The sequence below is a fragment of the Rhincodon typus genome, chromosome 3 (assembly GCF_021869965.1).
Source record: "Rhincodon typus isolate 14 chromosome 3, sRhiTyp1.1, whole genome shotgun sequence".
NCBI classification, from domain to species: Eukaryota; Metazoa; Chordata; class Chondrichthyes; order Orectolobiformes; family Rhincodontidae; genus Rhincodon; species Rhincodon typus.
In genome coordinates this window covers 124,724,321-124,739,128 of record NC_063334.1, presented here as the reverse complement: position 1 = coordinate 124,739,128, position 14,808 = coordinate 124,724,321, and the positions used below count along the sequence as shown (strand labels likewise).

Genomic DNA, 14,808 nt, shown 5'->3' with positions numbered 1-14,808 from the left:
TGAAAGCAGGTCTGGAGCAAGGTGGAGAAAATGAATGAGGCAAGAAATTATCATATAGCCCAGAAGGTAATCAATTTGTCAAGATGCCGATGTGAGCACTTTCTAAGAGTAATCCAATTAATGGTGTGATAATGCCTCTGTGGATATGAGTTCAAATCCTGTCAAGGTACATGATGAAATTTGAATCCAGTATGAACTTGGCATTTAAAACTAGCCCAGTGACAATGATGTAATCGCTGTCAAATGTCACAAAAATACCAACTGGTTTATTCATATCTTTTAGGAAAGGAAATTTGCCATCTTTACTTGGCTTTGTTACATATGACTCCCGACCCACAGCAATGTGGTTAATTCTTAATTGCCTTCTGGGCAATTAGCTGCAGGCAGTAAATGCTGGCCTAGCCAGCAACAGCCACATTGTGCCAGTAAATAAATAAAAAGTTCCACTTTGCTAGCCCTTCCCCAAAGGCCAAAATTTCAGTTTCAAGCATCCATTCAATTCTCTTTTGAATCTTTCTGTTGAAACTGCTTCTCAAAGTTTTTGAGGCAGTAGATTCCAGATCATAACTTGTGTTTTTTTTTTAAAAGCTCATCTCACTTCATCTAACTTCAATTTGTGTTTTTTTGGTCGTCAACCCTCCAGCTAATGTAAACAGTTTCTCCTTACATACTCTTGTCAAACCCCTTCTTGCTGTTTAAAAACTGAGACAACGGCTGATGCTGGAATTCAGACAAAACAGAAATTGCTGGAAAAGCTCAGCAGGTCTGGCAGCATCTGTGGAGAGAAATCAGATTTAACGCTTTGGGTCCAGTGACCCTTTCTCAGAACTGATGGTAGTTAGGAAAAAGTGTTTTTGAGCAGAAGATAGGATAAGAGGATTGGGTTGGGAGTAAACAGTAGGTGAAATTAGAACCCAAAGAGAGAAAAGAACAGTTGGATAGACAAAGGAACGGATAACATCAACCTAGGAGAATGAGTAGCTATTAATGGGTACAATTAGTGGAATTAGTACAATTGCGTTGTTTGTTTGATTTATTGTCACATGTACTGAAATACGTAAAAAGTTTTGTATGAGTGGTATAGGCAGATCACAGCAAGCAAAGGATGTACAAATCAAAAAGACTTAAAGACATACACGTTACATTATTTGAGGCTAGAGTCCATTCAACAGTCTGATAACAGTCGGAATGAAGCTGATCCTGAACCTGCTCACGTGTGTTCAGGCTTCTGTATCTTCCACCTGACGGAAGAGGTGGTAGGAGGTTCATGTGATAACAAGGCCTGGTGTAAGTGGGTTGGGGTAAGGACATGGGAGAAGATGCCCCAAGCTCTAAACACAACATACGAACCAGAACCAGGAGCAGGAGTAGGCCATCTCACCCTTCGAGCCTGCTCCGCCATTCAATAAGATCATGGCTGATCTCTTCGTAGCTCAGTTCCACTCATCCACCCTCTCACCATAACCCTTAATTCCTTTACTGTTCAAAAAATTGTCTCTCTTAGCTTTGAAAACATTCAATGAGGAAGCCTCAACTACTTCATTGGGCAGGGAATTCCACAAATTCACAACTCTTTGCGTGAAGTTCCTCCTCAATTCAGTCAATCCTGCTGCCCCTAATTTTGAGGTTATGCCTCCTTGTTCTCGTTTTACCTGCCAGTGGAAACAATCTCCCCACTTCTATTTTATCTATTCCCTTCATAATCTTATATGTTTCTATAAGATCCCCCCCTCATTCTTCTGATTCCAATGAATATAATCTCAGTCTACTCAGTCTTTCCTCATAAGCCAACCCTCTCAACTCTGGAATCAACCTAGTGAAACTCCTCTGCAGCCCCTCCAGTGCCAGTACATCCGTTCTCAAGTAAGGAGACCAAAACTGAATGTAGCTGTTCTTTCAGCTTGCACTGAGCTTCACTAGAGCACTGCAGCAAGCCTGAGACACACATGTTGGCCAGGGAACAGGCTGGTGTGTTGAAGTAGCAGGCATCTGGAAGCTCGGGGTGTTTTTGCAGACAACATATTCTGTGAACCGATCACCCAGTCTGTGCTTCGTTTCTACAGATTCTGCCAGACCTGCTGAGTTTTTCCAGCAATTTGTTTTTGTTCCTTTTTTAACAACCTGTTCAACACTCCTGCTGTAGAGAGAGCAATCCCAGTTTCTGTAGACCTTCCATACAACTGAAGTTCTGCATTTTTGCTATCATTCTTACTAAAGTGCAGTGCTCGGAATTGGTTAACACTCGGCTAATGCCCAAATGGCAAATCAGAAGTGTTTTAGTAGAACAAATTTTTGTTTTAAATGCAAGGCCAAAAGTGAGGAATAACTTTGATTAAGATGTTGTTACATTATTTAATGGCACAGAAATCTTTGAAGCAAAAACTTAGAATAAGAGAAAAGCAGATTATTCGAACAGAGGAAACCATTAAATGGTGTGTGGATTGATAGTGGGGTGTCTGCGCTGATGGGTTCAAACTATCTAAAACAATCTTTTGCCTGGATTTGGAAAAAACAGAGGCAATGAACAAGTAAACAAAAAGAGTAAACAGGCATTAAAAGAGAGCATGTGTTTCAGACTTGTGGCCTAGTCATCCAAGTTTGTAATCTGTCTTTGAATCAACAGCAGCAACAGGCTGCATTTCACACACTTAACACAATAAAATGCCCTGTGTTGCTTCACAATTATTAAATGACATACAGCTCCACGCCAAAGTAGATGATGTTGGGGCAGTTGATCAAAGCTTTGTGAAAGAGTTTTGAGAGCAAAGACAGGTCAAGAGATTTTGAGCAGATAATCCAGAGGTTCAGGACAAAGTAACTGATGGCACAGTCGCCAATGGTGAAGCAAATAAAAAAATTGGGAATTCTCATGAGGCCAAAATTAGATGAACATGGATTTCTAGGGAGCATTGTGTCACTGAAAGAGTTTACAGGAATGAGGGGACAAGGAACAAATCCAACTGACACATGGCCACTTTGCTGACTGCAGATATCCTTTGTGAAATGACATTAATTGGTTACAGTAAATTGCGTAGTACTCTCTGCAACGAGCAATCTGAGACAGGCCATTGTTATTAATTCATGAAATCTAGGGTAAAGCCAGCATTTAATACCAATCTCCCAAAATGTGATGGTGAGCCACCTTGCAGTCCAGCTGGTATTGATACATCTACAGTGCTGTTTGGGTGTTTCCAGAATTTCACCCAGCAACAGTCAAGTGCTGATGGTGGAATGGTTTGTGACTTGGAATAAACCTGTGGGTTACGGTGCAGCTCGTGTATCAATGTGGTATAACCCTGTGATTCTCCCAACAGGTATCTAGATGACTCCGAAAACGAGATGGATCCGGAAATGGAAGAAGCGTATGAAAAGTTCTGCGCTGAAACAGAGAAAAAGAGGAAATAGTGCAAAGAGGCGAGCAAACGATTCATTAGAAATCAAAAAAGACAAAAAAAATTTGCGTTTTGAGTGTTTATTTGAAAAAAAAACAAAAAAAAACTTTTGAATTTCAAAAGATGTGCAGGTAATTTAAAGACAAACTGAAGAAGCATTTTCATTTTTCTTGTGCCATTGAAAGCATTGCAGGAAAAGTTCTGTTGGAGTCCACCTAAAACTCTTGGTGAATGCATCACAAAAATGCCCAAGCAGAATCTGCGGATTGATACATGCTGTACTTTTAATGAGACTCTTTTGTAATATAGTTTGTTATAGTTTTATTTTTATGTAAAAGTTGCAAGTTTAAAACTAAAATAAAACAATTCTTTGTAATGGGCTGCATTGCTTCTGAAGCACACTAAAGATTTTTACTTGCCTAACCAGAATGTAACTTGAAGGAGGGAAGGGGCTCACAGAACACGAGTTAGATACGTTTAACTGGGAGAGGGAGAGATGCATGCCCCACACACAAGCTGATTAGGTTGGAGAGATGTATGCACGTACACAAACTGGTAGTTAGAGGCGAAGAGAAGATCTAAGAATTACAGTGCAAGAGTGCAATGACATGGTAGGGAGGGAGATGTGTGTATACATGCATACAGTAATTGATAAAGGATATGTATTTAGATTGGCAATTTGCCAACATTGTGCACTTTAATGACCCATGCAAATTTTTATAAATTGGGAACTAGCAGGTAAATGATAAATAACTTGATGTACTTTGATAAGATATTTGTATAGTTTAATGTTTTAGCTTCCCCTTTCTGAAAATATCTCCATTCGAAAACGTACACGTTAGTTACCACAGCCTTGCACTGCCATACATATGCCAATGACTGTTGCTCCCTGTTACAAAGTGAGAGCTGTTGACCATTTGAAAAAGGCAGGCAGATAAAAACCATCAAACCCTTACCTTAACAATTCACCTCATCTTACTAACTAGTCTCTTCAGACTGTAGTGCTGTCAGTTTTCGTCAGTGTGATTTGAGAAAGGGGTTGTTAGGGAGGAATGTATATATATTAGAGTAACAGATTTCTACGGGATGCTTTAGGTGCAGCGGAGGGTTCCTTGCCATTTGGGACTTATACCTAAGCTCATAAATCTGGGTTGGCAACACAGGAACTTTAAGCATCAGTTGTGTCTTTTTCTCTGTTTCTCAGGAATTTATTCATATAGTATCTGGCTTGTGTATTTGTGTACTTCCAGTTTTATTTGGAGCAAACTTACTTGTAAATTAAGTATGTTTTAATTTATTTCCAATTGGCTTCTTAAGAACAACAAGCAGCAAAAGTCCTTTCACCCAGCAGTTAACACCAATGATACTGAATTGCTCCACTGATTTGCACACCTCATAGAAACTACCCCTGATTGCAGTCTGAATGTATCCCCACCCCCTCAGCGAGGAGTACCTACCTTTTGGACAGCACCATCCACCAGTAACTGTGCCTAGGAGATTGGTTGTTTCACTACACCTGGAGGCTTGTTTCCAAAGCATAGTCCCTGTTTGCAGTCTGTTATTGTTGCCTTTAGAACATAGTGCCCAAACCACATCTACTCTCGGCAGGTGCTACGGTAAGAGCGTAGCCTCCAAGCAGCAGTCCCAGTATCTGAGCAGTGCCTTCGTTTTTCAGTCTTATTTACTTGAATTGTAGATGTTTACACTGTTCCTAAATTGTATATAACAATGCATGAGAAAACCTTGTGGTCTTTTTCCTTCCCTTATTGCTGGTAAATAAATTTTGATGTTTGTAATTCTCAGTTTGTATTTTCAAGTTATGTGGCGAGCTACTTAAAACATGTATACTATGAGTGAGGTGAGGCTGTGTAACTCGGTTGACACTCCTGTCTCTGAGATGGGAGGCCTAATCTCATATCCCACGCTGACTTGTTTGGTCACAAGGTGGGTCCACGCAGCCCGAGGCAGGCTGTTCATTATCCTGCAAAAGCCTGCTGACACTACACACCAGCCTACAAAGAAGAGGAGTGTGGAGGTCCAACAACCAAATAAACAATTGTTCAGTTGGCTGCAAGGAGATATGGTTCAAATGGATTTGAAATGTTGTATTTGAACTTTTGGGATGTCTATGACTGCACTCAATTGTGCTTCAAGGGAGGTGGCAACCCTGCTTGGGAAGCAATGGAATAGTCAAGTCTAGAGAATACAGAAGCAAGGGTGAGGGATTCAGCCACTGATGGATGGGATGGGGAAGGTAACAACTATTATCCAATCAAGGCCAACACTGATAGTCTGTGTGCAATTTCAGCCTCAGCTAAACTTTTCATCCTGTGGTAGTTGGTGAAATTTCAATTCAGTTAACAAATCTGGAATATAAAGCTAGTCTCGTTAATGAGGACTGTGACCACTATCATCAATTTTTTGTAAAAAAAAAACATGTTTCATTGATGTCCTTAAAGGAAGGAAGTCTGTTCTCACCCAATCTGGCCTATATGAGACTTCAGGTCTGCAGCTATGAGGTTGATTCAAATGGTCTTAGTGAGATACTCCATTCATGCATGGGCCCATTATGAATGGGTAACAAATGATGGACGTGCCAGTGACACCACATTGCATAAAAGAAAAAACTTGATACACCCTTGAGTTTCTGTTTACTTTCTGCAGAATGAACTTAATTTGTATCTTAAGGGAATTTTGTGGAGTGACTAAGTTTGTTTCAAATAAGCATCAATTTTACTGCCAATAGATAGGGTCAACATTTCCCAATGCTTGGTCTGATCAGTCGGTTGCAGTGAGCAGTACTAAACATATCAGACAACTCCAGTGTACAGGTAAACGTTTGTATAAACATCGTTCATGGCCACCAGACATTTCAATGCTGAATTGCCAATGAAGTACTTTTGAATTCTATTTAAGTGTCTTATGAGGAAAGGTTGAACAGGTTGGGCCTAACCTCGTTTTAAAAGAAAGGTGTCTCAAATTTTGAAGGAGCCTTAGGCTAGATGCTGAGCAGACATTTCCTTTCATAGGATATCTAGAACTCTGCATAATTTCAAAATAAGTTATCATGCTTCTGAGTGTGACGAGGAGCATTTTCCCTCTCGACAGGATCATTCATCGTTGGAATTTGTTTACCCAGAGAGCATTGGAGGCTGGGATGTTTCAATATATTCAAACCAGAGCCAGACAGAAATTTGATCTTTAAGGCAGTCATGGATTATGGGAGGATCAGGCATGAAAGCAGATATTTTCATAATCAGCCTGTTCTGATATGTTATTACACACCTTTGGAGTAGCTGGGAATTGAACCCAGGGTTGCCTGGTTCAAAGGCAAGACACAGGCACTGTTGCACAAGATCCCCTTAGGCATGAAAGTTAAAGATATAATCAGATCAGCCTTAATAAATCTTAATAAATGGTTGAACTGATCCTGTTGCTTCTGATTATGACCCTATAATTCAGCAGTCAACTTGCAAACAGGAGTTTTCTACAAATGGTGACCTGATATTGATTGGATGATTTGTTTCCATAATATATGTTTAATACAGGACAGAACACCAGAAACAACTTCTCTCCTGCTTCTCACTTTTTTAAACTCATTTGAGTTTGTTGGAATGTGCTCAATTTTGCTCTATACCTGGGGTCAATCTAGTGAATCTTTGCCTCCCATGCCAGTTCATTTTCCCTTTGATAAGGGGTTAAAATAGTTTATAGTTTTCCAGAGATAGTAGGAACTGCCGATGCTGGAGAATCTGAGATAACAAGGTGTAGAGCTGGATGAACACAGTAGGCCAGGCAGCATCAGAGAAGCAGGAAAGCTGACATTTCGGGTCTGGACCCTTCTTCAGGGTCTTTAAGACGGACAGGTTAAGGAGGTGGGGATGAGGCTGGTAGGTCTTCCCTCAGTTGACCAACCCCCTTCCCAACTCCCTACCTACACTCACTTTTACCGGCTCCATCTCCACCTTCTTGACCTGTCCGTCTTCTCTTCACCTATCTGCTCCTATATCCACCTTCCATCGTCGTCTCCCCCCCTCTCTCTATTTATTCCAGAGTCCCCTACCCCTCCCCCATTTCTGAAGAAGGGTCCAGACCCGAAACATCAGCTTTCCTGCTCCTCTGCTGCCTGGCCTGCTGTGTTCATCCAGCTCTACACCTTGTTATCTCTTACTATAGTTTTCCAAGTGTGGCATAAACTAGTGTCTTGTATAGTTTTTTTCCCCCAAAACATTCCTATTTTTATACTCTAAGATTTTGGAGTAGATTTGTAGCTCGAGTTGTGGATGTTGAGCTGGTTCATTGTTGTTCCGCTGACGTTTCATTACCCTGCTGGGTAACATCATCAGTACAGCCTCCTATGAAGCACCGTTGTGTTTTCCTACCTGATTTTTAAACTCTGGAGTCCGTTGGGCTGGATTACCTCACTTCTGGTTTTCCTTCACAATGGAGTGTATATGGGCCAAGTTCTATGTGTTTGTTGATGGCTTTCTTCGTGGAGTACCAGGCTTCTAGGAACTCCTGTGCCTGTCTCTGCTTTGCTTGTCCCAGGATCTTGGTGTTGTCTCAATCGAGTTGGTGATTCTCCTTATCCATGTGAATAGAGATGAGTGAGTACCAGAAGTGAGGTAATCCAGCCCAACGGACTCCAGAGTTTAAAAACCAGGCGAGAATACACAATGGTGCTTCATCGGAGGCTGCACTGATGATGATACCCAGCAGAGTAATGAAACATCTGCGGGGAAAAAAGAACGAACCAGCTCGGCGAGCCAACCGACCACTATATTTTTATACTCCGTTCCCTTTGAAATAATGGCCAACATTCTATTTGCTTTTTCTATAACCCATTTATATGCCAGCTTAATTTTGATTTTTGCATGAAAATGTCCAAATCCCTCTGCGCTGTAGCATTTTGCATTCTTTCTCCATGTAATAGGTCTTTTTCCTAGGATGGGGAGTCCAAAACTTGGGAACATAGGTTCAAGGTGAGAGAGGAAAGATTGAACAAGGACCTGAGGGGTAACTTTTTCATGCAGAAGGCGGTGCATGTCTAGAATGAGCTCACAAGTTTTCAGAGCGCTGCCCCTTCATCTGACAAAGGGGCAGGGCTCCAAAAGCTTGTCGTTTAAAATAAACCTGTTGGACTATAACCTGGTGTTGTGTGACTTCTGACCTTGTACACTCCAGTCCAACACTGGCACCTCCACATCATAGAATGAGCTGGCAGAGGAAGTGGTGGAGTCTGGTACAATTATACCATTTATAAGGCACCTGTATGGGTACATGAACAGGGAAGGTCTAGAGGCGAGGCAGCATTAGAGGAGCAGACTTGTTATCACATAGTCTGCCATTACACACTACCTATTGTTAGCCACTAACAGCCCCCATTAACAGCTAAGCACCGTCCCAGCCAGATTGTTATCAACTCCTTTGCCTGACAACTGTTCTTCTGTCTCTTTGGGCTGTATCCTTTATCCTATCATTTACACCCTACCCCATTCCCTCCCTATTTTCTGCATATAAGCCAATGTTTGCCCAGCTACCATCAGTTCTGGAGGTCACCTGAACCGAAACATTAACTCTGATTTTTTTTCTTTTCAGATGCTGCCAGACCTGCTGAGCTTTTTCCAGCAACTTCTGTTTTTTGTCCCTGATTTACAGCATCCGCAGTTCTTTAGGTTTTTATTCTGTCTTCTTTTAGTTAGCCAATTTAACAATTTCGGCTGAAGGGCCTGTTTCTGCGCTGTACTGTTCTAATTTGAACATGCAACCTTTTAACCTGGAGCTGGATGCACTCCTATGCTACCCCAAGCCCAGTCACTGTTTAAGGTTAGATGCTGCTTAGCCTGCTGTGTTCATCCAGCTCTGCACCTTGTTGTCTCCGATTTTCCAGCATCTGCAGTTCCTACTATCACTGTTTAAGGTTGTACCCTTTACTCGATATAGTCTACGTTTGTTTTTCTACCAAGACGAGACACTGCCTATTTCTCTGCTTTGCCCAACGTTTGCCACCTGTCTGCCCATTCATGGCCATTATTCCAATGAATCTTTTCTGTGCTCTTTATTTTTCTGTATTCGCTCAGAGTAATGAGCTGATTTGATAAATCTCCATTCTTTGCTCTATCACATAAAAGTCAGTACTTTGGGGACCTTTCCCCCTTTTGAATATGGAGCAGGTTCCAGGTTGTGTCTGAGGGGCAGTTCAGGACTAGGGCCGCGACCCGTCACCTCGGCAACCGGTCACCTGGGCGACGGCACCCAGCCAATAGCAGACGGCGTTAGTCAGGGGTGGGGTAAAAGGGTAGCCAATGGCGGCCCGGGTTTCGGGGCCAGGCCAGAGACCGGCGGCAAATTTGAATCGAGAGGCTGTTTGCCGGGGGGGAGGGAGAAGAATGTTGGTCAGATATCACGCTGTGGAAACGGGCTGTATCTATTCCAGCGATAAACCCAAACTTGAATATTGTCCTTTTCCCCCTTCGAGGGAGGTAATTTGGAGGAGAATGCAGGAAGGCTGATTGGTAAGTTTGTGGATTGGGGGAGGAAGCTGCGGATAATGAGGATTGCCAGAGGGTACAGCAGGACGTGTGGCAGAGAAATGATGGGTGGAATTTAGTCCGGGGAAATGTGAGGTGATGTGTTTTGGAAGGTTTAAAGCTGGAGGGAAGTGTACACTAAATGACAGAACACTTAGCGACATTGAACATAGAGGGATCTGGGCCACTGTCCACTAAAAGCGGCAACACACGGTGGTGACGAAGGCGCATTGCCTGCTTGCCTTCATCAGTCAGGGCATGGAGTATAAAAATTGGTGAGTCATGATGTAGCTGTAGAAAACTTTACTTAGGTCACATTTGGAATATTGTGTATGGTTTTGGTTACCCCACGACCAGAAGGATGTGGAGACTCTGGTGAGGGTATATCAACAGTTCACCAGGATGTTGCCTGGTTTGGAGGCTGCTAACAATGATAGGAGATTGGACAAACTTAGCTTGTTTTTGCTTGAATGTCAAAAAATGAGGGGTGCTCTGATAGAAGTTTACAAACTTATGAGAATGGGTAGTCAGAATTTTTTTCCCTAGGTAGAAATGTCAATTACTAGTGGATGTAAGTTTAAGATAAAAGGGGGAAAGCTTAAAGATGTGAGAGGCAAGTTTACTGAGAGGTTGGAAAGTACTGCCAGAGCGGGTGTTGGAGGCAGATACAATAGCAATGTTTAAGAGGCATTTTGACAGATAAATGAATAGGCAGGGAATAGAATGATATGGATAGCATGGGAGCAAAAGGTTTTTCATTTAAAAAGGCATCATGAGTTGGTGCAGTCTCAGTGGACCAAAGCACTTATTCCTGTGCTGCAACGTTCTTCTAATTATCATCAGTTTTCGGTTAGAGATTCTCTCTTCAGGGCTCTGGCCAAAGGCAGTCTGACCCATAATAGCCATAATCTTCTCTAATACGCAAACATTTTACTAACTTGCATGTATGGGTGGCACGGTGGCTCACGTGGTTAGCACTGCTGCGTTACAGTTCCGTGGACCAGGGTTTGATCCCAGCTTAGGGCAGCTATCTATGTGGAATTTGCACATTCTCCTTGTGTCTGCATCGGTTTCCTCTCACAGTGCAGGTTAAGTGGATTGGTTATGATAAATTGCCCATAGTAGCCAGGAATGTGCAGGCTAGGTGGATTAGCCATGGGATATGGTGGGGTATCGGTCTGGGTGGGATGCTCTTTGGAGCGGCCATTTCCCCTGGTCTGAGATTTAATGATCGTCAGTTTTAGATATTGTCAATTCCTTTTGGTTAGATACTTTTTCTTCAGAGCTCTGACCAAAGGCAGTCCAACCCATAATAAACTTCTCCGATGCAGCAAACTTTTTATTAACTAGCATCAATGGGACCAGGAAAGTAATGATTAATCAAATATTCCGGTTAATCAAAAGGTCCAATTGATCTAATGTAAAAAACATATTCTAAGTAATAGAAAAGTAATGAAGAGGTATACACATCATTGTTATATTTATTTATAACAAATCACTGAAATATTAATGCGACTTTGCCTTAAATAAAGCTTACTGGCAGAGGGCCTTCTCACTTGCACCCTCAGTTGACTACATGGACATTGTGGAGAACGCAATAATACAGTAAATGTCTGGTATTTTGGATGTATAATTTTTGCTGATTTATTAAGACAGCCAGTTCATAAGGTGCCAGTTAAAATAAAGTTTGCTATAGTCGGGCACGAAGGTATGTCCTGAATTGATCTCCATGCTGTTGGTGTGAATCTGATCCACACTGGCTAACCAGCCAACTTTACCGATCTGTCTGCAGGTCACTGTGATATGTACTTGTACATAATATAAAACAAAAGAACTGGATGCTGGAAATCTGAAATAAAAACAAATTGCTGGAGAAACTCAGCAGATCTGGCAGCATCTATGGAGAGAAAGCAAAGTTAAAGTTTCAAGTCCAATGACCCTCCTTCACTTCTACATGTCTTTTATTCTGGAGTCATGGATTATGGCTGACCAGAAATCTTTCCTGCTTTTATTATCTGCTATTGACATATTTGGAGGATCTTGCAGGTTGATACTTGACCAATTTGGCTGTGTTGTGAATGCACCTTCCTTGGCCTCAAGTTTTGGCTTGGGGTTGGGAATCACTGATATTTAGTATTGCTGCTGGAGAATGAGGAGTGGGAGTAGGCAGTAATTTCATTACCTACAGACTTGTTAGTATAACGAGTGCGAGTGTGTGAAGGAGAGGATTCAGCTTCTTTGAAGGGGAAAATTGACAAATATTCAAGATGTAGTTTGCACTGGGCAGAGTGCAGGGCTGTGTCCAGTAGTTTTTGCATTGCTGGAGTGCTGTGGCTTTATACAAAACTTCTGTAAGGGTAAACTTCCCTCTGCTATTTTACTAATGCTGTTGATAATTTTACCTCTACTTAAAAGGCAAGACAGTTGTGTGTAACATCTAAACAAAAGGATTGCATAAAGCCTTAAAGCCCAGAAATAAACCCTTTGGTCCAACTTGTTCATGCCTACCAGATATCCTAAATTAATCTAATCCCACTTGCCCGCATTTGGTCCGTATCCCTCTAAATCCTTTGTATTCATCCAGATGCCTTTTAAAATGTTGTAATTGTACTAGCCGCCAACACTTCCTCTGGCAGTTCATTTCCTACCCTGGGTAAAAGACCCTGACTATTCAACCTCTCCATGTCCCTCATGATTTTATAACTCTCCATAAGGTCACCCCTCAGCCTCTGAAACTCTAGAGAAAATAGCCCCAGTCTATTCAGCCTCTCCCAATAACTCCAACTCTCCAACCCTGGCAACATCCTTGTAAATCTTTTCTGAACCCTTTCAGGTTTAACAACATCCTTCTTGTAGCAAGGAGACCAGAATTGAATGCAGTTTTCCAAAAGTGGCCTAACCAATGTCCTGAGCAGCCACAACATGACCTCCCAACTCCTATACTCCATGCACTGATCGATAAAGGCAAGCGTACCAAATGTCGCCTTCATTATCCAATCTATCTGCAACTCCACTTTCAAGGAACTATGAACCTGAACTCCAAGGTCCCTTTCAAAAACAAAGTTACTGGAAAAGCTCAGCAGGTCTGGCAGCATCTGTGAAGGAGAAAGCAGAGTTAACGTTTCGGGTCCGGTGACCCTTCCTCAGAACTGGGTCCCTTTGTTTGGCAACACTCACCAGGACCTTACCATTAAGTATATAAGTCCTGTCCCGATTTGACCTATCAAAATATGGCACCTCACATTTATCTAGATTAAACTCCATCAGCCACTTCTTGGCCTATTAGCCCATCTAATCGAGGTCATGTTGTACACTGAGCTAATCTTCTTTGTCCACCATATCACATATTTTGGTGTCATTTGCAAATTTACTAACCATACCTCCTACATTCACATCCAAATCATTTATATGGACGACAAAAACCAGTGGATCCAGCACCGATCCCTGTGACACACTGCTGGCTACAGCCTCTAGTCCAAAAAGTGACTGTCTGCTACCATCTAGCCAATCTTGTATCCAGATGACTAGTTCTCCCTGTATTCAATGTGATCTCGCCCTGTTAACCAGTCGACCATGCGGAACTTGTCAAACGCCTTACTGAAGTCCATATAGACAACACCTACTGCTCTGCCTTCATCAATCCTCTTTGTCACTTCTTCAAAAAACTCAATCAAGTTAGTGAGACACAATTTCCCATGCACAAAACCATGTTGACTATCCTAATTCGTCCTTACCTTTCCAATTACATGCAAGTCCTGTCCCTCAGAATCCCCTGTAATAACTTGCCCATCACTGATGTCAAGTTCACCAGTCTATAGTTCCCTGGCTTTTCCTTACCACTTTTCTTAAATCACAGCACACATTAGCCAACCTCCAGTCTTCTGGCACCTCACCTGTGGGTATCGTTGATACAAATATATGAGCAATGGGCCCAGCAATCACTTCCCTAGCTTCCCACAAAGCTCTAGGGTACACCTAATCTTCATTGATGTCTTAGAGTCAAGTACTAAAGTAACTGTTTCTGAGCAAGACAGTTATTTCCCTGGCAAGGTTTTGTGCAAAACTAAGGACATGTTTTTCTTGTGCAGATGCCATCCTTTGGATAAAACATTTATACCAGAGGACTGGCTGGTAAGTGTGAAAGATCCTACGGCAATAATTCAAAGAAGATTAAGAATGTCTCCCTAGTGTCCTGGTCAGTATCTCCTAACTGGTGTGACTAAAATAGGTTTTTCTACTTATTATCTGCATTATTGCTTGTGATCTTGCTGTGCAGAAGTGGGCATTATGACAATGGTACTAAAATTCTGAGTTCTGTGGAAGGGTCACTGGACCCAAAACGTTAACTCTGTTTTCTCCTTCGCAGATGCTGCTAGACCTGCTGAGCTTTTCCAGCAACTTTGTTTTTGTTCCTGATTTACAGCATCCGCAGTTCTTTTGGTTTTTATTATGACAATGGTTGTGTGTTAAACATACTTCATTATCCGTGAAATGCTTTAAAATGTTTTGAGTTGTGAAAGGCATTATATAGATGCAAATAACTTGATTTGTAAAGAATAAATAAATTAATAGAATCCATGTGAATCAAATTTTGCTGCGAGGTCTTGTTTGTGTCAATTTTTCTGACCTTGAGTATAATTCTTTAACAGTCTCCCTTGTCGCTGTGCATTTTCTGGAGCTGGCGGCCATGGCTGCAGTCAGCCTGATGGTCCTTTATGAGGATGATTCAGTGGAAGTGCAATATACAGATAGCTCCTGTCTCCAACTCTCCCCTTGTGGTTCGGAATTCCTGTTTGAGAAGGCCCCTGCACCATCTATGCATCCTTTACAGAGTTCCTGCCGGATCCGCCAGCGAACACCGTTCGTCATCAGCAGCTACAAGGTGG

At 42.0% G+C, this 14,808-nt stretch overlaps 2 protein-coding genes across 2 annotated transcripts in view; both read left to right on the top strand.

Moving 5' to 3' along the window:
- Positions 1-5,188, top strand: part of paip1 (poly(A) binding protein interacting protein 1) — a 56,490-nt gene extending 51,302 nt beyond the window's left edge. The window contains exon 11 of the mRNA XM_020511513.2: positions 3,315-5,188. Within this exon, the coding sequence (XP_020367102.2) occupies positions 3,315-3,405 (91 nt within the window). The 3' untranslated portion in view covers positions 3,406-5,188. The remainder of the gene's footprint in view (positions 1-3,314) is intronic.
- A 4,500-nt stretch (positions 5,189-9,688) lies between these two features.
- The window catches only part of c3h5orf34 (chromosome 3 C5orf34 homolog), a 40,497-nt gene continuing 35,377 nt past the window's right edge, over positions 9,689-14,808 (top strand). Inside the window, exons 1-2 of the mRNA XM_048618964.1 lie at positions 9,689-9,907; positions 14,572-14,804. Of these exons, the coding sequence (XP_048474921.1) occupies positions 14,610-14,804 (195 nt within the window). The 5' untranslated portion in view covers positions 9,689-9,907; positions 14,572-14,609. The remainder of the gene's footprint in view (positions 9,908-14,571; positions 14,805-14,808) is intronic.